A 24,306-nucleotide genomic window follows, 5' to 3' on the forward strand; every position below is an offset into this window, starting at 1 on the left:
TAGTGTCCAAGCATCGGGCGGTAAAGATGGAAGCGACCGACAGCTCGTTGTACATCCCTGCGCAATCAAACCCCCCAAGTTGTTACGTTCTTGTTCTCCGTTCCCTACAACAGAGAGATTTCTTCCATCTACTCGCTGTTTAAACTGTAAAAGCTCCCTACGCACTCACAAACCTTACTCCCCTGACCAAAGTGGCCATTGTTAACCAAAAAACACACACTGGCCATTAATTCCCCTGCAAAATTGCAGACAACACTTTATTAGTAGCACAGGGCTAGAGAACATTTTCAAAACATTAATATTTCATCAAAATATGTATTTTCCACATAAAAAGTGTCTTTTGTTCCAAATAAAACCTAAAAGGCATTTAAATCTATATCCCTTGAGTTCTCCCATTTCCCCCAAATTTAATAATAATAAAAAATCAGTTGCTCCTATGACTTCACTTTTTAGAGAGTGATATATTAGCAGAAAAAATATTTTTTTAATATATTTTCCATCAAAACTCTTCATAGTTTTGGCAAAATAACTATTTAAAATAGTGCAATAGTTCTGTTATTTAGGGTGCTTTCCCCCACCCCACCCCGAAAATATTAGCAACATTTGCAGCTGTTGCTTGGACAGGCTTGGCCTCACTAGAGAAAATGAGACAGGCACAATCCACCAGGAATTTGTGTGCAGTTTCCACGGAAATGAATGGAAACACTGTGCTCTCCTGTACAAGCCCCACAGGACAACTGCCTAGCGGATCACAGTGCCCTGTGCAAAGGGAAAGAGGAACAGGAAGTTATGACAACCTGTTCTGTGCTAGACTGTTGACCATTGTTTACGTTCCAACCTGAAGCTGGATTGACATACAAAGCTCCTGTAATTTTTTTTGCCAGCCTTCAGCCCATTACAAGGATTTTAAAGCGTATGTACTCATTTCACATAAGCACTGTCACCTTACTTAAATGTGATACCTTGCTTTGTGTCACATACAATTTAGGAACACAGAAAGCTTATATATTCTGAATCATAGACCATTGGGTTCATCTAGCTCATTAACATCTACAGGGATTGGCAGTGGCTTGTCAGGGTTTCAAGTGGGTGTGTGGGGTTGTCTTCACCTTAAGACGCAAGGAAATTGGGCCTGCAGCCTTCTGGGTGCACAGAATCTGCTCTTCTGCTAAGTGACAGCTCTTCCCTATGTCACTGACAGCTCCAGGAAATGTGTCAGGCCCAGGACATGTTTGTGTCTCAGTGTAGAAAATTTACATGGCACCCCATCTCCCACACTGACCAATAGGGAGAACCATCCATTGGGCAAGTTCTCCTGCACAAGTATCCTTGCAATGAATGGGTAATGCTGCAACTCCTGCTCATTTTGATGAGGCAGCCACAGAACTTCCTAATGGATAAGGCTTCCGGTCCGCTCGTGGGGGGGGAAATGGCTGACCCTTGTTCCACCTCTCCGACCTTCATGGGGAATTTGGTGGCTGCTTGGGGAGTAAAGCAGTCTCCCCACCCCCCTGGGTTTGGACGGGGGGGCGCTGGCCCGCGGATGCCCCCTAACCCACCCCGACTCTTTGAGGGGGGGCTGGGCCGAGCACCCATGGGGGCCGGAACTCCTGGAGGCCACCCTATACGAGCGCGATCTCCATGATTAAAGAGAATAATTGGATTTAAATTCATGGACATGCTTCAAAAGAAGGGGGAGAAGATACTGCCAGGACTTTATCAGCGTCTGAGCAAGAAGAGAATCGAGGGAGTATTTCGTCAAGAAGAATGAATGATTGGGACGGAACGAAAAGGGAAGTGAACTTTTTATTTTTATACTTTAAGATGTACTTACCACCTTCCCGGATGGACTGTCTGATTATTTGGGACAAATGAGAAATGGAAACGAACTGTGTGGCATCGGAATTCATATAAATAGAGGATTGTCATCTGGTATGATTTTAGAAGTTGCTTTGTTAAACTGTTAAGAGTAAAAAGCCTCCCCAGTCAGTATGCTTATTGGAGTGGCCTGGAAGCCGCCGGTGAGTTGGATTTACGAGCTGTGGCATATTTGGAATTTGAAAGATAATAGCAGCCTAATTGGAGTCTCGGAACGCAGAGGGTAGCTAAAAGGCGAGGAAAGCCATAATCAGCTATAAGAGATTGTGCATAATGTGAACGGGCTGTTCCTCGCCAAAAAGCTGTACTCTTGCGATCGGTGGACAGTTTAGAAGATGGAATACAATCTGAGGCGTTCAAGATGGCGCTGGCTTGTGTCAGACTGTTGACGCGGCAAGAAAGGCACTCCAGATCAAGAGAGATTTATGGGGAGGTTGGACTGGATAAAAAACCCACACAGGAAAAATGGATATGTGTTAAATCTTGTTTGATGCCTATCTCAGAAGCTGCGACAAAAGACAAAGAGAGAAGAAAACATCTAGAGGGACTGTTGGAAAATATCGGGACTATTGTGGATTACAGCAAGATTTTGATATCAGGATTAGGATGGCAGTGCGAACAGTTATCTAGAATCCCCAGACATTGAAGCATGGGAAGCCTAAATTTTTTTATGATTTGGCATAATATTTGGCTTAATTGATATGTATGTGCCACCATAACTTGGTGGCAGAGCACGTGCACAACCTATACCAAGTTCCAGATTCAATCCCTGGCATTTAATGGGAGAGACCTCTGCTGGAGACTCTGAGAGCTGCTGCCAATCAGAGCTGCCGATGCTGTGCTAGATTAACAAATAGGCTGAGCTGGTGTAAGGCAGCTCTTAACGCTAGCTGACCCTGCCACCTGAAAATGGTGGAAACACACACACACACACCCCTGTACTTTTCAGCTTTTAATATAAGCAGTCTTTAAAATTCTTTAGCAGAGTCCTCACAATAAACTTAGGCTGTATCCCTGGGAGCTCGAATAAGATTTGGCTTTTCCATTTGCCTGCTGTTGATGGGAGATGTATTCTAACCATTTGAGCACCATCCAAGAGCTGTCATTTGAGCACCATCCAAGAACTGTGTCACCCTCCCCAGGGGTCACCCCAAAAGTGAACAGGACAACCTCTCACTGCACACTTGTTTTGTCGATGCCAGGAAAAATATGATAGTTGTTATATCGGAGACTGAATCCTTCCCTCCTAACAAATTACCTGTTCCACAGATGCATATGTGAGAAAGCTACAACTTCGGTGTCGAAGTTAGTCTGAGCTTTATCGGTGAGTAAAAAAATAACGTTTGGAGGGAGTTGTTCTTCCCAATTGTTCAGCCAAATGAAAGGGCAGGAAGCTGGGGGATCAGAAGAAAAAAGGAACAGATTGGGCAGGCTTTGTCCATACATCTAGAAATTTCCACTCAAGGCATCCCTTTTTTCCCTCGGAACCCAGCAATGAAATCCAGGGGCCTTCTTCTCATGCCACCCCTAATCCTAACAGGGGGAACACTGTTTCTGATTCTAATTCCTGCACTTTCGCTTGCAACTTATTTAAAAACACCACCACCATCACCACCCCTCAGCAATCTGCTGAACTTTTGATACCTGGGAGCAAAATGTCGGGCACATCAAAAGCCAAAAAGTACTAGATGGTGCAGGAGCCAAGAGGTAAGCGACTATCTTGAGACAAGGCAAAAAGAAAGGCGTTGGGGTGAGGCGACAGATAGTGACTCCAGAGGGTTCTGTCAACCCAGGGGGACCTGGTAAGAGTGGGCTACTACAGAGGGGTCCGAATAGAAGCAGCGCTCCCACTGAGTCAGGGTCTCTTGCACAGAATGCTGCTACCCACATGCGTGTGCACCCGGGAACACAGGTCAGAGGCAGGCAGACGCACGCACACACCCGTTTATCCTGGGTGCAGACAAGAAAAGAAATGTCAGACACATAAAAAGATTACGAAAGACAAATACTTCAAATAAGGCCTACTCTCCTCCACAGCTCAGCAACCCCCCACCCCCACCCCAAAGGCTCCTGGGCAAAGGACGTGGCAGTGTGTGGAATCCTGGGAGAAGGGGAGGGAATGATCCCCAACGCAAATCATATGGCAGCTTGGCAGGAGGCAGTGCGCCAAAGCAGAAGGCCCGAGAAAAGCCGAGCAGATGGGAAAGCCAAGCGATACACTCCACTGCCTTTTGCACGTGCGAAAGGGGAGAGACAAGACCCACTGCCTCTCAGGCACAGCCCCACACCCCAGTCAGGGCAGGGCGGGCTTGCCCTCACTACGGGGTGAAGAAATGCAACCCCCTCCAAACACACACACAGCAGCTGTACTCCCTAACAGCAGTGCCCCCCCCCATTTTTCACAGTCTCTACACGGTCTCTCCAGGGGAGGCGGCATGGTCATGACTGGGCATGTGAGATCCACTGGCTCTCCATGGGGCGCCTCAGCAGCTCTTCCACGTGACGCGCCACGTCCATCGAGTCATCCAGGTCATAGTCCGCTTCTGGGTCCAGCACGGAGTCGGGGCTGAGATGGAGAGAAAGGAGTAGTATAGGTCAGGTGGGCTGCAGGTATGTGTGTGTGTGTGTGGAGATGGGTTGGGAGAGAAGCTTCTCTGCTTCTGAAAATGCAGGAAACTGTGAAGGAGCTGTGGTTTTCAAGCCAATTTTTCAACACCCTCAGAAAATTACGTACAGTCCTCTGGCTTGTTTGGAGGAAGCCAGAAGAGTTAACTTGGGATTTAAACAGAAGATTATGCAGAAGTTGCATTAATGACAGCTGCCCTGTAAATAAGCCAACAAAAATTACCAGCCTGCAATTTTTTAATTTATTTTACTGGTTTGGTAAGAGGCTAGTAACCCATGTTTCTATGCTGGCCAAGGAGAAGGAAAAGCCTCTTCTTTCGCAGCTAGCAATTAGCCTCTTAGTAGCCTGGCTTTTGGGGGTTTTTTTAAAGAAAAAAATGCCCTCTACTGGTGAAGGAGAGACAGATTTGAGGGACAGGCTTTCCTTCCTCTGTTGCCAGTGTAGAAACCAGGTTGCCTGAGAGAGGAAGAACAGAGAAACCTGCCGGCCCCCTCACTCTCCTGTATGGAATTTCTGGTTGCCCATAGTTACCAAGCAAGTTATTAAATACAACGCTGAATAATAACAGGTTTGCTGAAGAGCACGGTGAAGGGCCATGAAGCAGAACCCACTTGCAATGGAGAGCCCCCTCCCGAATATCCCACCAACCCAGACTTACTTACTTTGTTGGATAAGTGTTGTACAGGGACTGATGGCAGACAGCTGGGGATGAAGCTTGATCCATGTAGGTAGGCCCTCCAGCCGTAGAGTCTCCAGATGTAGTGGCAAACCTGCAACAGATGGGGTCCGCATTGGTGCTAATTTCATATGCCCAAGGGACCTTTTGCCCATTGCATTGGGCACCTAACTCCACCAAAGGGGGACTTGATATAGACAAATGAGGATCACCTCTGTCTTAGTAGTTTTCCCAGCCTCCATCCTGCTTTGTTAGCAATCCTTCGCCCTCCCCTCTGCAGCAAAGGCCTATCTGCCCCAATTAGCTTATACTCTCCTGCCTTCTACCCACTGCCATTCATTCATTCATTCATTCATTCATTCATTCCAGGAGTTCTGTTTCCTGTTCCCTGCATGCCTTCCATGCCCTGTGTTTTAAGGAAACCCCCCCCCCCCAATGACTGTCAGTATCTGAAGCAGTCAAACTCACTCCCTCGCATCATAATTAGAAGCTGGTCAAACAGCAAGCAGACATAGCTGTCAAGAAAGAAAAATAAAATAAAAAAGAAAGGCCCATCACAGTGGAAGGTTGTGTGTGGAGAGAAAGACAACCTTGAATGTGAAAACCACAAGTCCTCAACCATGTCAATTTCCTACCCTTTTGTCACCCATTCCTTCCCTTGGGGATACTGCTAGCAAGATATAGACCCAGACACATTTAGCTTGCTTCCGGTTTCTAAAAACACGAATCCGAATGCAGAAGCCATCACCCCCATGTTTGGAGATAGGGCAGTGGCCAGAACTCTTGGTCGAGGGGTAATGAGGAGAGATGGCAGCCAAAGCAGAGAATGCATCTGCTTCCCACCCCAAATATTTACATTTCCTTCCATTTTTTAAAAGAGCCTTTAAAGAGCCATGGTACTCACTCTGGCACAACTTGCTTGATCAGTGGCTTCACATACCCATCCCCTGTCTTTGCTGCAAAAGAAAAAAAAAGCGGGGGGGGGGAGGCACTGAGTTATTACACAGGGCATGCAAGCACCTTGTCCTACCAGCTCTATGCAAACAGATGAGCACCTTGAAACCTTTCAGTGTTCCTTGTTCCTCTTGCTTTGCTTTATTTGTTTTATTTTCTTCCTATCCCGACTATTTCTCCAAAGAGACTAAATGCGGCTAACAAACAGAAAATATGCTTTCAAAGAAATGTGTTAACGATATCCACCTCATTTAACAAATCCCAGCAGCGTAAATAGAATGCAGAACTGCGACAGCAAAAATTAAAACTATTGTACAGTTTTGCATCAACTGCTTTGAAGCTGAATAGTGATGGCGCCTGGTGGACCTCGGCTGGCAAAGCATTCCATAGGGTAGGTGCCACAAAGGAAAATGTACTCCCTACCCCTAAGCTGCCACCCATCTTGTATCCCAAAGTCAAGGGAAATGCAGTTTGCAGGGAGGAATATACTGAAAAGGCTATCATACACTTGGTCATGCATAACAGGGCAAACCCCTCTGGCCCATGGAGAAGGCAAGATTAAACCTCACCTTTACCCCTTCCTGGCATGCTTTATTCTATCTGTTTTTTTCTAATTTCTGGCAACTTGGCTATTCTGTCTGCAAGAACAGCTGCCAAACATGGTTGTTTGTTTTTTCTCTCTTTGAGCCCCATTCATCACAAAGACATTTTTCCAATAAATCATTTTCACCTGCAATTCCATATTCTCAGCCTCTACACAATCCAAGTCTAGCGCCACCCACTTTCCTCTCCCTTTCCTTTTGCTTCTTCTCAGAGCCATTTCTGATCTATGTTTATGTACCTGGCTAAACATTATAATCATGTCTATATATCCCCCTAAGGTAGCCTCTTCTCAACCTCGGATTCCCAGATGTTCTTGGACTACAACTCCCATCACCCCTAGATAGCAGGGATGATGGTACTTGTAGTCCAGCAACATCTGGGGACCCAAAGTTGAGAAAGGCTGCCCTGAAGAAAAAAATGTTGCACATACAACAGTGCAACACAGATCACAGAAATTCTAGAGTAGAAAAAAATGAGAGACTTGCAGCTGAATGTAACCATTGCTTAGGCTCCCTTGCCAGAGGCATACAGAAGTCTGTCTGTGATTAGACGTGAGAGTGGGAATAGACCATGCCTGAAGAGTGCTGCAAAACCTACAAAGGACTGGCATGTAGTATTTGGAGAAGACCTCTTCCTTGGGACGGTCAGGATACACATAGAGGAGGTATGGGAGGTCCCCGAGACGGTCTGCCAGGGTGCGGATGGAGAAGTCACGAGTGGTGAAGGGCATCAGGTTCCAGAACATCCTATCAGCTGCAAGACCCAAGAGCATAATAACTCAGCAGCAGAAACAAACAAGCAGCTCTGCTGACCAACCAGAAACAGAGACAAATCCCCAAATAAAAGCAAAACACCTACGCAGAATTTCAGGGAGAGGAAGCCTGGCAGAGGGCTTTCTGTATGGCAGCTCCTAAATTGCGGAGTTCCCTTCCCACAGAGGTGCATCTGTATAGCTTTCACCATATGCTGAAGAGGCACTTTTTCACCCTGGCCTGTGACACTTTAGGTAAGTTTATTCTGTGGGACCTCCTCTTTTGATGAATCTATACTGCTTCATACTATCTGTAACCATTTCACTTGTCTTATACCGTAATTGTAATAGTTTAATCTTTTTTTATATATTATATTGTGGGACGTGGGTGGTGCTGTGGTGTAAACCACTGAGCCTTGGGCTTGCCGATCGGAAGGTCGGAGGTTCGAATCCCCATGACGGGGTGAGCTTTCGTTGTTCGGTCCCAGCTCCTGCCAGCCTAGCAGTTTGAAAGCACGTCAAAGTGCAAGTAGATAAATAGGTGGGAAGGTAAACAGTGTTTCCGTGCGCTGCTCTGGTTTTGCCAGAAGCGGCTTAGTCATGCTGGCCACATGACCCAGAAAAACTGTCTGTGGACAAACGTTGGCTCCCTTGGCCAGTAAAGCGAGATGAGCGCTGCAACCCTAGAGTCGTTCACGACTGAACTGTCTAGGGTCCTTTACCTTTTTATTATATTGTGGTGAGCTGCCCTGGGACCTTATGGTGAAGGGCAGGTCAGAAATCTAATAAATAAATAGCCACATTTATGACTGCTACGAAACATTGTTGCTTCAGCAAATCAGATATGAGTGCCTATTTCCAGCTCTGCCTGGTCCCTCAGCTCCTTGCCTTCCTGATACTGGTACAGTGGAATCTCGGTTTACGAATTTTCGGTTTACGAACGCCGCGGACCCATCTGGAACGAATTAATTCACTTTCCATTACTTTCAATGGGAAAGTTCGCTTCAGTTTATGAACGCTTCAGTTTATGAACAGACTTCCGGAACCAATTAAGTTCATAAACCAAGGTACCACTGTACTGTATAGGAAAGTCAGTCACAGTGATGCATGCTCTGATAGCTTACAAATTAGACTACTACAGTGCACTCTATGTGGTGCGGCCCTTGAAGATGGTTCAGAAGCTACAAGTGGTGTAGATAGAACACAGCAGCTAAGCTTCTAATCGGACTCATATTACACCAGTCTTGAAAGAACCTGCAATGGTTGCCAGCTCCCTACCAAACCCAATTTAAGGTGTTGGTATTGACATACCAAACCCAAAATGACTTGGGCCACAAATACCTGAAGAACCACCTCCTCCATGCATCTGTTGAGATGCTAACATTGACAGGGGGGACTCTGTAAGCAGTAACACCACTTTGTGTGGTTTGGGCATGTGAGAGGGCCTTTTCTGTGGTGTCCCCCAAGTTATGGAATGCCCCCCTGGTGCATCTTGCATTACTGTTGTACTGTTTTTGATCTGAGGTGAAGCTGCATCACTTTACCCAGGCTTTTAAGTGAGTGGATTCCTCCCCACCCCGTTCTGCTGAATTGCTGCATTCTTGTTTTGCAGTGCTTGTGATTTTGTTTAGTTTTGTGGTTTTAACACATGGTTATAATGAACTGTATCTTGTTTTAAATTGTGGTATTTTATGTAACCTGCCCTGGCTCCATTCAATGAACGGCAGAATACAAATATAAATAGCAAAGAAAGTAAATAAGATTTCACACATAACATAGTCACATCTAACCCAACTAATAGGAACATACAGGACAGGAAGTGAAACCAGATGCAATTATAAGCCAGCAATTTTGACCCAGAAGGGCCAAGTTAATGCACAACATGACAAATGGAATGGAATAAACTAAAGCTATATTAGCCAATGTCACCTAGAACCCCAGCGACAATTAATAATAGTGTGTTAATGGTAAACAGTAACTTGTTTGCAACGATTTTTGATTCAACACTCTCAGAGCAGGCAAGGACATAATGCAATATTTATTCTGCCAAAAAACCGAACTCACTGTTGTCAAACCTCCAGGCGATTGTGATACCTCCAATCTCAGAGTCACTAAACCTCAAAAGGAAAGTTCCATCTGGCTTGTTGATTAGCAGGTTGTGGGCTTGCTGCTTGTTGACAAAACCTAGAATAGCCCTGGAGAGAGAAGAGAGAGAAGTCAAACTACAAAACGGTAAGGTATGGCTATTGCAGCCTGTAAAAGCCAGTAAAGGCAGCAAAAGGATGGGGGAATCTCACCCATCATTCCAGTGAGGTTTCAAGTGTTTCTTCAGGACTTCCATCACCCCATCAAACCACTGCCAGAATGTATAATTTCGTCCTGGGAGGTTCTCCTGGTTAAACAGAAAGAAAGACCAACATTCCTGCCTGTTTCTCAGTCACCCTGGGGTCTTGTAAAGCAGCTAGAAGCCTTTATGTGTCCTTGGATCCTAAACTAATGGTTTACAGAAAGTAGAGTAAATTATTATCCAAATAAGGCTTGCCACTATCACATGTTATGGGGAGAACAAGCCATCAGATGAGAGACACTTTTGTCTTTGTTATGTACCTTGATGATGATCAGCTGTTACTATAGCACTTCATTGTCAAAAGACAGTGCAATCTCAACACATTTTTTCACCCAAAAGGTCCTCATGAGCTGCTTTTACAGATTAGGGACAGAGAAAGAATGACTTCTCCAGTGTTACCAAGGGAACCCAAGGCTGAGAAGGACTTTTTGGACCAAACTTGTTTTTGTGCGTTATATATATATATATAGCCTTCTGAACTACCACCTCAAGTCAAGTCAGTTTACACACAGAGCAAGTGAGGAAACATCTTGGCATGGCCCAGAGAATGTCCTAAAGACTTCTGACCAGGATCCAGGATCAGAAGTCCCCAAAACCTCTGTCATGCTTTATGGGTGTGTACAGAAAGCCCTACCTGCATAAATGCCTAGAGTGAATTGTGGAATCTGTGTAAAGATACTACAATGTGTATTTGTTAATAAGCTTGTTCAAAGTAAAGCAGTTAGCTGGACTGAAATTTCTTTAATCAACCGATGGCCTAGTTTTATACCAGCCTTTCCTAAACTGGTGCCTTCTTGATGTTTTAGACTACCATTCCCATCACCCCCAGAATGAAGAAGGTTGCTTGACACAAATGCCAGTACAGTGGTACCTCTACTTACGAATGCAACCCGTTTCGGGGTGCTATTTGCACCCCGAAAAGTCTGTAAGTAGAGCGCTGCTTCTGCACATGCGCAAAGCACGCAGATAGCTTCTGCGCGTGCGGCGAACCTGGAAGTAAACACTTTTGGGTTTGCCGTGTTTGTAACCTGAAAAGCCGCAACGTGAAGCAAACATAACACGAGATTATTGTGAACATTGGCACAGGCCTATAGTCTGGGTTCATGTAGAGAGGTGTGTTCTTTCCATTTCTCCCTTACTGATTGGATCTCAAAACTGGCTGCCCCTAACAAGGCTGGCCCTAAATGGTACTGTTGCCAACCCAAGCTCTCCTTCCTCCTGCACCAGAATGAAATGTTTCAGACAGCAGGGAGAGGAAGAAGTGAGAAAAAGAGACATAGATATGGAATGGAACACAAGTCCAGGTGGGGTGGGGTGGGGTGAGCTGCAGTGATGGGAGAAGGCCTATAGGCCATGATACCTCGCGGCCTATCCTAAAAATGGTTATCTGGCCAGTCTAGTTACTAACCAATTCTGAACTACAGTCGTACCTTGGTTGTCGAACACCCTGTAACTCATACATTTTGGCTCCTGAACGCTGCAACCCCGGAAGTGATTGTTCCTGTTTGCAAACGTTCTTTTGGAACCTGAACCTCCGATGGGGCTTCCGCAGTTTCTGATTGGCTGCAGGAGCTTCCTGAAGCCAATTGGAAGCCGCGGTTTGGTTTTCGAACATTTTGGAAGTCAAACGGACTTCTGGAACGGATTCCGTTCCACTCCCAAGGTATGACTATAGAACACACACTCACACACCCTTACCCTGTTGAACTGGGCCCAAGAAACAGCCATGCCGTTGTAGTCTTCTAAGAGGTTCATGTTGCTATTGAACAGTTTCTGGGCCAAGAAGAGCAGGTTTTCCTTGGTGAGACCTCGGCTGCTCTGGACCTCCGATTTGAACTTCATGTTGAGGGCCTCGCACAGCTGCGACCACATCACCTTGTCGGGCACGGCGAAGGGCACACGGCCCGGCTCTGCAAAAGCGTTGTCCCACAGCACTGTGGCTGTGGCGTTGTTGTCCTGGCTGCCGTGCACAATCACCACCACAGGCAGGGACAGAGTCTTCACCTGGAAGACCAACTCGTTGCCGCCAACACTGAACTGGGATTCAAAGAGGATGGTGAACTTCTCCTCGGTCACTGACTCGGCGCCGCGTCGGTCGGAGCGCTTGATCCGCTTCAAGGACTGTGGAGGGGTGCCATGGGCAAGGCAAGCACAGCAGCAAGGAGAGGTGGAGAAAAACAGAGCACAGGCTGTAAAGGCCCTAGAAGTGATAGCCATCGCTTGCAGATAGTGGTAGGAGAAAGCTATGCTGTATATTGAGGCATATTTGTGGAGGGAAATACGCACAGCGTATTTCGGTCTACCTAGAGTTTTTCAGATGCAGATTTTGGCATTTTTACCAAAGGTCATCACACGGAATTGGATGGGGTCACTTATAACACTGGCAAAAGGCCAAAGAACCAGAGAGCAGGGAGAGGGAGGACAGGTACAATTGAGTCCCCCAAATGTCATTAAAAGCTCCACCTTGGCCCCTGGCTTTTGGCTCCATATATGGCTCATTTCTCTCTCTCAGAATCAGGAGGATTAATAACAGACCCTTGGTAAGAAAAATAAAAGCGGGGTGGGTGGGAATCAGTGCAGGCATCTTTGTCTTACCATGTTGCGGAAATGAGCGCTCAGAGTACCAGTCGCCTGGTGATATTCCATCACACAGCAGTTGTTCAAGATATCGCCGCTGCTCTCACTGCCAAAATAAACCAATGGTAGTTAGCAGAATATAAGCCAGTGCACCACAGGCAGTTTAATATCTTCCCATCTACAGTTCTGCACTAGGACGATCCTGCTGACGTAGCTTTTCATTGCTTCAACAAAAATCTTGATTTATTTATTTTTTAACATTAGGCTAAATTCTACAAACGAATGCATGCAAATGTACACATGTATACTGAACGGGCTTAAATGGAAGTGTCACTTTTTGCCTTGTGACCTTTCATTGCCAGCCTTGAGGGAAGGCTGCTGTCATGCCAGCAAGCATGTCAGCTTCCAAGAAGAAAGCCTTTTGCAACACAATGGTAAGAAGACGTGAAAAGTCTGCTTGCACAGAAGAGCCCAAGAGCCATGATAGCCGCAAGGGAGCAGTCAGGAAAGGAAGCTTCAAAAGTTCTATGGACTGAGGGGTAGGATGAATTTCACACACTGGCCAAGATTGACATTTCTTATTTCCTGAACATCTTGCACAGGTGTGAGACACCCTTTTTTTTTTAGCCTAGAGACCATATTTCCTTCTGGGCAACATTCTGGGGGCCACATGCCAGTGGTGGGCCGGGCCAGATGCAAAAATGGGCAGAGCAAAAAAAAATGCAAATTCTGCCTAGTTTCTGCACATGCTCTCCTCTCTAGCCTCCCTCCAGGCAAGCAAGATGCATTATCAGAGTACAATGACATGTTCCAACCAGGCAAAAAACACCTTTCAAGGATATGGAGCATGTCTGGCTAACCCTAATCCCCTGCTCTTGTATGGAAATAGTGAAAACATTCCCTCTACTAACTCCCCTGCTAATATTTTCCACTTCTACTTTCTTAACAGAATTAAACTCTATGCACTGAAATGCAACTCCCACCCTTCGAGCTCCATGGCTTAGGATGAGCACAAGTGTCTGTCCTAACCTTGTAAAATCACTCATAGAGTCCCTGCCACATGAGGTGTGTGAGGGTTACACATACTTGCGGGTGCTCTCATTCTTCAGGAGGGCTTTGGCCTGCTGCTCGCTGATGATGGTGGCCTTCACCTGTGGAGGGTTCATGTGGACATTTAACTTTCCACCAACCAGCAGCCTCACTGTGGCTGCAAACTTGGTCTGGGTCTTCAGCACCTGGGGAGGCTGCTTTTCAATAATAAAAGTACTGTGGAGGGAAGGGAGAAATAGAAGGAGTAACTATTTGCAAAAAACAGGACATTGTAAAGGAAATCATTTACATAACTAGATGTATCTGAAGAAGTGTGCATGCATACGAAAGCTCATACCAATGACAAACTTAGTTGGTCTCTAAGGTGCTACTGGAAGGATTTTTTAATATATATTTTTAGCTGCTATTACTCATTTATGTCCATGCTCTTTCCACCATGGTTGTAAAAAGTTGAAATTCCAGATGTGGAGAAAACAGGGAGGGCACATTTGCATGATACAGGAAAGTAAATCTTTGCAGTTCAACCCCACAGTGAACACCATACATTTTTTGCAAATAAAATGAGGAACCCACACTATAACTACAAGAGGAGAAAACTCACACTATCTGGCTTGCCCTGTTTTTTTAATGCGAGTGTATAAACTACATACATGCATTATTATATGCTGCTGCTTACATTTTTAGTTGTCACTGCAATCTATTTCAATTTTTTAAATGTGTTTATAGCATGTTTTTATTTTTTATCTGAATCACAGTTTATATATTTACATTAGCTACCTTGCACTCTATTGTGGAAAGGTAGGCTATAAATGTGTTTAAAATGGACAAATATTGCTTATGCAACTGGTTCTGAATGCTAATGATTTGGTGTATATACCGTTCTATTTTAAATACATTTCAATAAATATACCTTGCTGTGTATTATTAGATGGAATGACCCTACATCTCTGAACAAACAAAAGTCCATCCACACCTCGATGATTCTCCCACAGAAGATTTTCCCTTCTTTCAGCAAGAATGTCCCCACCACCGCTCAAATTACCTAGTCACCAGGGCAGAAATTATGTCTGTGACGGTGGTGTTGATGTCAGCCAACATCTCTTCATTGGGCCCTGGAATGGGCAGCTGCTGACACAGATGTTCAACACGGCGCACTTGTTGGCGGTTCTGGCAGATTATCTCAGCTAGCTTCTCACACCTGCAGAAAGAAGAAGCTGGTTTAGGAGCATGGGGGTGGGCAGGATGCCAAAAGTGAGATGGGCTCAATCCAGATAGCACTTTCAGATGATGTCTACATCACTGCCAATACATCCTACCTACACCTTTGCTTAGGACACTTCAGCACATGCAGGCTCCCAAAAGTTTGAAAATGAGTATTGTGTATTCAAGGCTATGTAGAGTAGAGCCATTGAAGTTAATGGACATGACTCACTTAGGTTCATTAATTTCCATGCGTCTATTCAGAGTAGGACTTGGTTGAATAACACTCGTAGTGCTGCAGTAACTTAAGATTGTGTGTGTGTGTGTGTGTGTGTGTGTGTGTGTGTGTGTGTGTGTGTGATCTGTGGTTCAGCTACAACTCCCATCATCCTTGACAACTGGCTATGCTGTCTGGAGCTGATGGGAGTTGCAGTCCAATGACACTGGGAAGGGAACAGATTCCCCAGGGAAAGGTGCAACTATTCCATGCTCCTTCCCCACCAAAGTCACAGCCCCACCTATAATGACTTTCATCTTGTCTGGATTTAGGTTTCAGCCAGTTCACTCATATCTAGCCTTCAACTATGGTAGCATATTGAGTAAGCTTTGCATTAGTGATGTACTGGATTTCAAATGATATCCATATAAGCTTGTGATGCCAAATTGTTTTATTAACTATGCAATTTTAACTGCGGCGTTTATTTGATATGACATGACTCTGGTTTTTGTTGTTGTGTGGCCTTGTAAAGGCTAACCGCTGTATCAAAAATGCATTTAAGCTGAAACTGAGACTGCAGAATGCAACAGGACAAAGATGAATGTCATTAGCGTATCAACAGCACTAGCATGTCTCCAGATGATCTCAACCTGCTGTCTCATACACATGCTGAACATAAAGCGGGGAAGAAGATGTAATCTTGCAGAGCTCTCCAAGAAATATTTGGGGAGTAAGGGGCTGCATTTGGCAGCTCCCAAGTTCAGCTGAAAAAAGTGCTTTGTTTGCAATGTAAGTAGTAGCTCTTGTCACTATCAGGATGTGAAAGTTCACTCCCTGGTCAAAGTTGTTACGGATTCAGCATCTAAAGTAGTGCAGCTGGCAGCATTTTGTTGTTGCTGCCAGGCTTCAACACTGTTGTTGTTGTTGTTGTTGTTGTTGTTGTTGTTGTTGTTTTAAAACAACTATTAATGCTGCAATGTGCTTGATGTATGTAGAGAGTCACTTGGGAAGGGATTACATATTCCACCTCATTCCTTGAAATTCCTCCACTGTGGCATTAGGAGGGGGCAACTTACTGGTGGGAAAGCCTCCCATGGGAAAAGAGAGTTAGTTCAATGCCTGCCTGCGTACATTTCCAGAATCGGCCATGCCCTTCACCCTAGATCCAGTTTGCTAAATAGCACATGCAGTAGTTCTGCTCTGCCTGAAATCACTCCATCTGATGTAACCTGTAAGCCTCCCACCCTTATCTCAGAGCTGCACATATTCAGGCTATGATCAGGGCTGTGTACACGCAGCAATTCTGCAGAAGCACAGAAAAGCGACAGCATATAAATTGCTAAACATCTCAAGCTTTCCTTTCTTATTTTTGAAAAGTATGTTTCCAGCCCTTGTGGCTTTAAAGATTTTCTTGAAAACATGTGTCAGGTGACTTTCAAGATGCCAGAGAGGTGGTAAGGATCAGGGGGCAGCATAGCACTTTGCCTTGCCTTGCTTAAAATTTGCATATTTCAGCTTTCAATGTTAAATAATTTGTATTACCTTGGGACTGAGTTTCGATTTATTCCGGTGTAGACTACTCACAGCCTTGTCTAATGTAATTCAATGCCCTCTGCACACGGCTCAAGGAAGCTCTCTTCTCGGTTTTTACTTCGCGTTCCTAAGACTGGACCCCCGACACTTTAAAAGTGTGCATCTTACATTAAGCCTTTCCCCATCACCATTCATTAAGTGTGGAGCTAGTTGGGAAGCCCCGTTCCCCCTCTCACCACCACCCAGGTTCCCTCCTCACCCATCACCTACCAAGCCTGCAAGCCATCCAAAGGGCCCTCAGGGGGCCCGCCATTCCCTGCTAACTGTTGCCGCCTCTTCCACTGAATCAGCTCATCATCCAGGATAATGGTTTGCTGCTTGCGGAGCAGTGAAAGTGTCTGCTGGTGCTTTTCAGCCAGCTCCTGTGAAGGAAGAAGAGGAGACATGCATAGAGAAATTGTCTAGCTCAACGCTGGTGTATACGGAAGTTTGGCCAGGGCTGGAGATGGTAGAGCTCACCACACGATACTGCTGCAGTGTCTGTGCCTCACGGGTCAGCCAAGCTTCCAGCGATACCTTCCTCTGCTGCAAAGTAGACTCACGGGCCATGCGCTCCTGGGGGTTTAGCTGGGCAAGTTGAGCAAACTGGGCTGGGAAGGGAAAGGAGAGAGTATTAGGCTCCCTCCTGGGTCTCCTCATAATCCCCCACCTGTCAGACAGGGGTGCCTCAAATCCAGCCCTGTCTCCTCAGCTGCTTATCGCTCTGTGCTTCAACAGATAAGCCTAGGAACATGGGCCATGTTCTGCAGATGTCTGATTGTTGTCTTCGAAAGCAACTACTCTATTCCGAACTTAAAAATGGAAAACGCCATGCTGGTGGACAACAAAAAGAGGTTTAAAGACTCTCTCAAGGCAAATCTTTAAAAATGTAGTATAAACACCAACAACAGGGAAACACTGGCCTGCGAGCGCTCCAACTGGAGAACAACCTTTACCAAAGGTATCATAGGTTTTGAAGATGCTCAAACTCAGGACGAAAGGGAGTAGTGTGCTAAGAGGAAGGCACAATTGGCAAACCCTCACCATGATCAACTCCCACCCGGAAACCTATGTCCCCACTGTGTAAGGATGTGTGGATCCAGAATTGGCCTCCACAGTTCCCTATGGACTCAATGTTAAAACCGTGTTCATGGAAGACAATCTTACTCAGCTACGAGTGATCGTCAAAGAAGAAGAAAATCCCAAGTCTGACTGTTGGTCCGTCTAGCTCAGGACTGGCAACCCTTATACTGTTGGCTCTCCTGTGTTTCAGAACAATATCTTGAGTTGCCAGGGATTGAACATGGGACCTTCTGCATGTAGAGGACATGGCAGCTCTTCCTTCGGCTTTGCAGAGTGACCTACTACTTGCCTCCTCTTCCACATACACACACCTTGTACGCGATGGCTTTCTTGGTACTGGATGATGAAGTACTCCTGCGTCTGCTGAAGCCTCTTCAGCTGGTTCTCAGTGTCCTGAGTAACAAGGCGAAGCTCCTCAAAGGTCTGGTTGATTTGCAGGTGCTTCTGAGACAGGGCATCGGCCAGATTGCTAGCTGGCGAGGGACTCTACAGACGAAAGGAGAGAAGGTAATTGCCCACAGGCAGAGCAGAACTGACAAAGCAGGGCACGGGACACAGGCACCCTTCCAAAGACTATGAGTTGCAACACCCAACTTAGCTCTACTTGAGAGCACACCCTTGGAAAACCATGAACCAAAGTTATTCCTCTGCCCTGAGTAGAGCAGTCCTTTATCCTACTCACATCTGTGGCCTCTCGCACCAGACGCTGCTCATGGTAAAGGATGTGTCTGATGCAGCGCACCAGTTCCATAGGGCAGCGTTCGTACGTATTCTGTAAAGAGATAGAGAGAACAAACAGGCTGAGGTGTTGGGGGTAGAACAAGTCGGGAGGATCAGCTAGTCACTCCACAGCCCATTCACTCATGAGGAATCCTGAGTGCAGCTTCTCTCTGCTGCCCTCCCTTCCCACCACTGACAGACAAGCCACTAGAACCCACCTGCAACTGGGTGGCATAGTGGCCCAGTTTGATCTTCAGAAGGAAGCCGTCCTCGCCCACCTGGTGGTCCGCTTTCTTCTGCAGCTCCTGGATCAGTCCCTCCAACAACTGTGTGGCCTTGGCACCCTCCTGGGGGTTTTCCGGATCGATAGAATCCCTACCAGTTGGGGTACAGACCAGGTGTACATTTGTCAATCCCAGAGAGCAGCCCCTGCACACCTGCCAACCATTATCTGCCTTATCCAAAACATTAGAAGGTAAGAGGGAGAAAACCGCACCACCTCGACTTTCAAATGAGGACAGAAATCCTCTGTCATACAGCAAACCCATGACTTTGTACATTGTGTTAATTTGTTTGAAAGAGCTACAAACCACCCACCCCTTGATTTCTTATCAAGAAATCATCACTGAACTAAATTTAAATTCATGTGTCATTCAAAGGGATTTGAAAGCATATGAAAGTTTGTCCACTTATCACTCTGATAAAAAAGCCAATTCAACGTATATAAAAATACAACACTAAAAAGGAACAGTAGGGTTTTTCCCCTCCTGCAATGCATTCTCAGCATCCTCCCACCTTTGAAACGTACATGGCACATGTATATATATGTAATCAAACTGAATGCTGGTTTAGCCATCAGTCTTATCCTTCCTTGAATACTTCCACCAGACTGTCTGGTGTTTTTTTTAACCTATTATTTTTAAATGCTGCATGGGCATCTGTTTATTTGAAATATCCATCACTTAAAACAAAAGGCACAATCCATTTTAAAATAGTTACAGAACTGCTCTGCGGTGGGGAAGAAGTGGGTTGGTGATGTGACATGCACTATCCTATCAGCTCCATCCATAGAGAGAAAACTGTTGGAACAGAGATGGCAAGTGCCTTTCTAGAGCAGTCCCACCCACTGAAATAATGCTATGTCTGTTCCCATGCTAAGTGGATGAAGAAACAAAAACTCAGAAGCAGTGAAAGGAAACTGTATACTATGGAAAGCTGTGATTGCAAGGTGGAAGTAGCAGTTATCAGTTAGGGCCCCTACAAATTCATGGGGTGTTGTTGTTGTTGTTGTTGTGTGTGTGTGTGTGTGGCTGTGTCCTGTAATATGTCATGGATGCTATAATACTGCACCAGTGGATAATTTATACTGGACCGTCCACGCCTAATTCTGCTTTATTAGTTGTTCCTTAATGCTTCTCCACTGTCACCACATTATTGCTGCCTGCCACCTTTGTGCCACAGAACTGCAAAAGCAGGGCAATAAAATAAACTGGAACACCTTTGGTCTAAACAATAACAGGACTTCAGTAGGAGGTCACAGGCCACGTACTGATTGGAAAACGAAGCAGGACGTCCGCACCAAAACTTTTGTTGGAGGCACAAACAGTAATAGAAAACGGAGTTGTGTACAACTGCCCAGATATGATCATGAGCACCGTGAATGCACAAGAAAATGGATGTCTGGAGAGGCCTGGCTCTATGGCACTCAAAAGGCATGCTCTAGGGTAAATAAATGTTCTGAAAGGAAGCTGATTGTCCAACAATGGAATACTTCCAAAAAAGAACAGGAGAATTGAAAGAGGGGTACCAGTGGCGATTACTGGTTAGGTAGGTACCAACAACCATCTCCAGCAGCTGTGAGATACTACTTCAAGCAGATCCAGAAGGGAAAACTGGTGACTGAAGGAAGAATGTGTAAGTGCTTTATAAGTTGGGACAAATCAGGGACACTTGGGAGGCACATGGATCAGGCCTGGAAAGCCAAGGCATGCTGTGTGTGGTGTGAACCAGAAGTTTTGCCAGTATCCTATCCCACCATATTCCTCTGCAGGGCTGAAGATGGTCCTGGACAGCCAGGCCTCGCGCTCACCTACCATGGCTGGCTCTCAATCCACTGCGAGAGGTAATGGCGGACCTCGATGGGAAAGTGCTGCCCATACAGCGCCTGCATCTGCCGCAAGGCATCCCCCTGGAGTTGCTGCGCTTGAATCCATACCGCCATGGCTTAGGACCTGACAGGGGAGAGAGACTTGTTAAAAGAAGGGGTCGCCAGGCATAGAGCTTCTGACTCATGCACACTCAAGCCTGCGTATACTCAAATCACCCCAACCTCCAGTGGCTGGAGAACTTCCAATTATAGTAACAAAGCCAGACACAGCAAGGACGTTTTCCTCATGTAACTCAAGAGCAAACACTTGACATACCTGGATTCTTTTGGAAATATTCCATTGTTTGTTGTAAGTATCTTAATCCTCTACCCTTCTTTCCAAAGGACGGATTAAGAAGAGATGAGAGAGGGTATGGGTGTAGTAGGGTAAGCTTTAATTAAGAGGATTGCAGCAATGAAATTCCAGGCTTAAAACGAGCAATCTTATAAAGTGGCTTGGGAAACAAGACCTTCCTACCTCCTTCTTTATCTGTAAAATGGAAATTACAACCTATTCTCCTCCTACCAGGTTTATTGGGATCAGTGCGACAAAGGACCTTGACACAGTATAAAGTGCTGGGACACAAGCCTGGCTAGAAACTCTACTTCGGTCTCCTGAGGCTCAAACTTCCAAACACCAACTTTGGGCACAAATAGCAGCCAGGAGACATAACTTTATGGCAGAAAACCAGCTGCCTGCACATCTCCTGATCAGGGCCCCACATTTCAAACGCAATTCCTTCCACGTAAAAGCAGCAGCATTACACCCACTTTTGAACAAATAATGTGTAGCTTGGCCCTCAGTGGGTAGATCGTTGAAGCTAGGAGGTACTGTCCAGTAGCATATGGCGGGTGATCTTGCGAGGTAGGTCAGGATGTAGAATTAAGTTGTGCCTCAGGGGAGGAAGGCAGGCTGTGCCTATTAAAAGCACTTTGTACATACCAGATACACCTTCCTTTATTATTACTTCACATCACCCCATACCACCCCATCCCTGCCAATGAAATATCTGACAAGGGCCATGAATTAGTTTTTACAGCCAGAAAAGATAATTGCTGGTGTTTCTTAACACGTTTTGCTGGGAAAATCCTTCTGCCATTGAAAGTTGGTGGAAAGGAAGTGGAAACACCCACTGCTTGCAAGTTTGGAGAGAGCTGCAGAGGGAAACCAGAGGGTGAGAAATAACTTCCTCAAAAAGCGAGTGGCTCACTCAAATTCCGAAAACGAAATGTGCCAGAGGTCATAGAACTGCAGAGTTGGAAGGCATGCTGAGGATCATCTAGCCCAACCCCCTGCAATGCAGGAATCAAGGCTCCTTTGAAGCTATGGACCCTCTGGTGTGAAAATTCCTTCTCCTTAATCTGAGATCTGTAGAAGGTTATTGCGGCTCCTCAATGGGGCAAGTGGTATATGTGTGTATGACTATGCTCATGCACAGGCACACTGTTTGTTATGGCTTTTCATATTCCAGGGCTGAACTCTGGAGCTAAGGCAAATGAAGCTGGCGATTTGCATTCACCTTGATTTGTGTTTTTAAAAATCTCTACTGACATCTAAAAGAACAGTAAGGGCACCTTCTCTTAGAATGGGCTCATGGGCCAGAATCACCACTCTCTAAGCACTTTTTTTTTGTGGCCCCAAAGGAACCCACTGAATTTGCTTGTGGCAGAAGTGTCTGCCTGACTGTTGGCATTGTCACTGTACTCATCCCAACAATGGGAATTTTCTTCTTTCTCCAGCACTCAGGAAACAGGAAGGAACACTGAGATGTAGGACCCAGTGCTGGGATCCCCAATGTGGCACTTGTGGGCACTACAGCACTATCAGACACCCCCATGTTGCTTGCCAATGACCCCTACCCTGCCCAATTTTATGTTTACTTTTAAGTGTTTTGAGGCTTTTTAAGCTTGGCAGTGGGTAGGAAGGCAACTGAAGGCCAAACAACACTTTTCATTCGGAGATTCAAGCACAAGCAATCTCTTAATGGGAACACCTGTGCGGTTTTTAATAAATGCAGGCATCGAGAGCCTGCTAATATGATTGGGCAAAGATACACGTTAAGCTTTCCTTTCACCATTTATTGATCTAAACCACCCCCACCCCCGCCAAGTTGTTATTTTTGCCCACTTTTCATTCTATGGAATGAAAAAACTTTCCCAAACAAATTACCACCCCCACTGTGGTTGCATTTAGCAAAAAGAACCCCATACAGCAGGAGACCAAATTATAGTTCTCCCATTACATTTCCTCATTCACGGTAGTTATATCTCACTTTTCAAAGCAAGGAGCCTTTGCAAAGTGGCTTAGAAAGTCAGGTTCTGCCTCTGTGGTTGGAGGCAGTAATGCAGGCATCCCCAAACTGCGGCCCTCCAGATGTTTTGGCCTACAACTCCCATGATCCCTAGCTAACAGGACCAGTGGTTGGGGAAGATGGGAATTGTAGTCCAAAACATCTGGAGGGCCGAAGTTTGGGGATGCCTGCAGTATTGCTTCTGAATACCAGTTTGCTGAAAACTCTAGGATGTGAGAGTGATCTGGTGCTTCAGTCCTATTTGCAAGGTTTCCCACAGGCACCTGGCTAGGCCCTATGAGACCAAAATAATGGGCTAGATGGGCCATTGGCTGGATTCAGCAGGGCTCTTCTTATGCAAACCCCAGAGGCTGCTCAGCATGGCTTAACAGTGTGGCTGAGTGACCTCTGCATTTGCAGCCTTCCGCACATATCAGCTGGGGTGGAAGATGTGTGGGGAAGTGGGTAGGCAAATCACTGCAGCTGCCTGGACCTGGTGCAGTGACTGGGCCTGAATTGGGCCCAGTGCCATCACATGGTGGCTGTAGGGCCATTTATCTCAGCCCCTCACTGCAACAACCCACCCTGGGTCCCTCTGCTAGCTGCGGGAGTACTTCTATATACCTTTTCACCATGTTCAACAGGAGGAAGGGGGAGCTGTGTGCCAGAAAAGTGCCACTGGCGTCGCTCCCACAGGCAGAGGCCAGCAGGTCTGGGCAGAGGGAGACTTATGCGCAATTCGGCACGAAGGGGAATTGGGTTTGTGCCCTTGCAATATTATGAACAAGTACAAATAAATAAATAAAACTCCTACTAGTTTAAAGCTGATTAATACTAGTGTAGTTTAGCAATGACATTATAAGAGGTTTACAAAATTCTAAACACGGGAGGTGGGGGTGGGGAACAGATGGAGGAAAATCTCTTCCTCTCAAACACTTGGGATGTCATCTTGACATTGATCGATTGGATTGAAAAAGAAGTACTCCTTCATAAAACGCATAATCAACTTTAACGGAATTCGCTACCACAAGAGCCTTATTTGATTGTTTGAAGGACATAGGGAGGAATAAAGTGTGGAGAGGCTGCAGAGCCACCTGTGTCAAGCTGCTCTGCCTTGTTCCCCACCAGCTCCACCTCTACCCTTCATAGGAGCACTGGCTAGAGAATGAATGAACACAGAACATTGCCTTACACAAAGTCAGACCACTGGTCCAACTGGCTCAGTAATGCCTACACCGACCAGCAGTGGCTGTCAAGGGTTTCAGACAAAGGACTTTCCCAGCCCCGCCAGGAGATGCTGGGGATTGAACCCAAGGCCTTTCAAATGAAAAGATAATGCTCTACCACTGAGCTATGGCTTGTATAGAAGCTGATAATCCGAAGGAGGATTCTTCACGTTTTCAGCTGAACACACTTAGTAGAATCCTCTCCCCTGTGTGCTATTGGGGTTCCCAATCACAGAGAGGATTTGAAGAGTGTTCAGCCAAACATGCAAAAAAAAAGCCCCTTCCGACTTCCCCACACAATGCGTGATGGCTGGAGGTGGAACCAATGAGGAAGATTTTTGGGGGGCGGGAAGCAGGGCTGATGTGCATGGCCCCACAAAACATTTTTT

At 45.9% G+C, this 24,306-nt stretch overlaps 1 protein-coding gene across 7 annotated transcripts in view; it reads right to left on the reverse strand.

Annotated features, from left to right (window-relative positions):
• Positions 1-230: 230 nt before the first annotated feature.
• Positions 231-24,306, reverse strand: part of LOC118094191 (signal transducer and activator of transcription 5B) — a 68,175-nt gene continuing 44,099 nt past the window's right edge. For all 7 annotated transcript variants that reach the window (XM_060281457.2, XM_035134280.3, XM_060281456.2 and 4 more), the window contains 16 exons: positions 20,348-20,485; positions 18,473-18,629; positions 18,217-18,306; positions 17,846-18,020; positions 16,932-17,062; positions 16,683-16,834; positions 14,505-14,660; positions 13,499-13,678; positions 12,431-12,518; positions 11,534-11,956; positions 9,786-9,880; positions 9,553-9,683; positions 7,335-7,490; positions 6,085-6,136; positions 5,167-5,274; positions 231-4,444 (listed from right to left, as the gene is read on the reverse strand). In XM_060281457.2, the coding sequence (XP_060137440.1) occupies positions 4,318-4,444; positions 5,167-5,274; positions 6,085-6,136; positions 7,335-7,490; positions 9,553-9,683; positions 9,786-9,880; positions 11,534-11,956; positions 12,431-12,518; positions 13,499-13,678; positions 14,505-14,660; positions 16,683-16,834; positions 16,932-17,062; positions 17,846-18,020; positions 18,217-18,306; positions 18,473-18,629; positions 20,348-20,475 (2,349 nt within the window). In that variant the 5' untranslated portion in view covers positions 20,476-20,485 and the 3' untranslated portion in view covers positions 231-4,317. The remainder of the gene's footprint in view (positions 4,445-5,166; positions 5,275-6,084; positions 6,137-7,334; positions 7,491-9,552; positions 9,684-9,785; positions 9,881-11,533; positions 11,957-12,430; positions 12,519-13,498; positions 13,679-14,504; positions 14,661-16,682; positions 16,835-16,931; positions 17,063-17,845; positions 18,021-18,216; positions 18,307-18,472; positions 18,630-20,347; positions 20,486-24,306) is intronic.

Source organism: Zootoca vivipara, chromosome 12 (genome assembly GCF_965207765.1).
Source record: "Zootoca vivipara chromosome 12, rZooViv2.hap1.1, whole genome shotgun sequence".
In the NCBI taxonomy this organism is placed as follows: domain Eukaryota; kingdom Metazoa; phylum Chordata; class Lepidosauria; order Squamata; family Lacertidae; genus Zootoca; species Zootoca vivipara.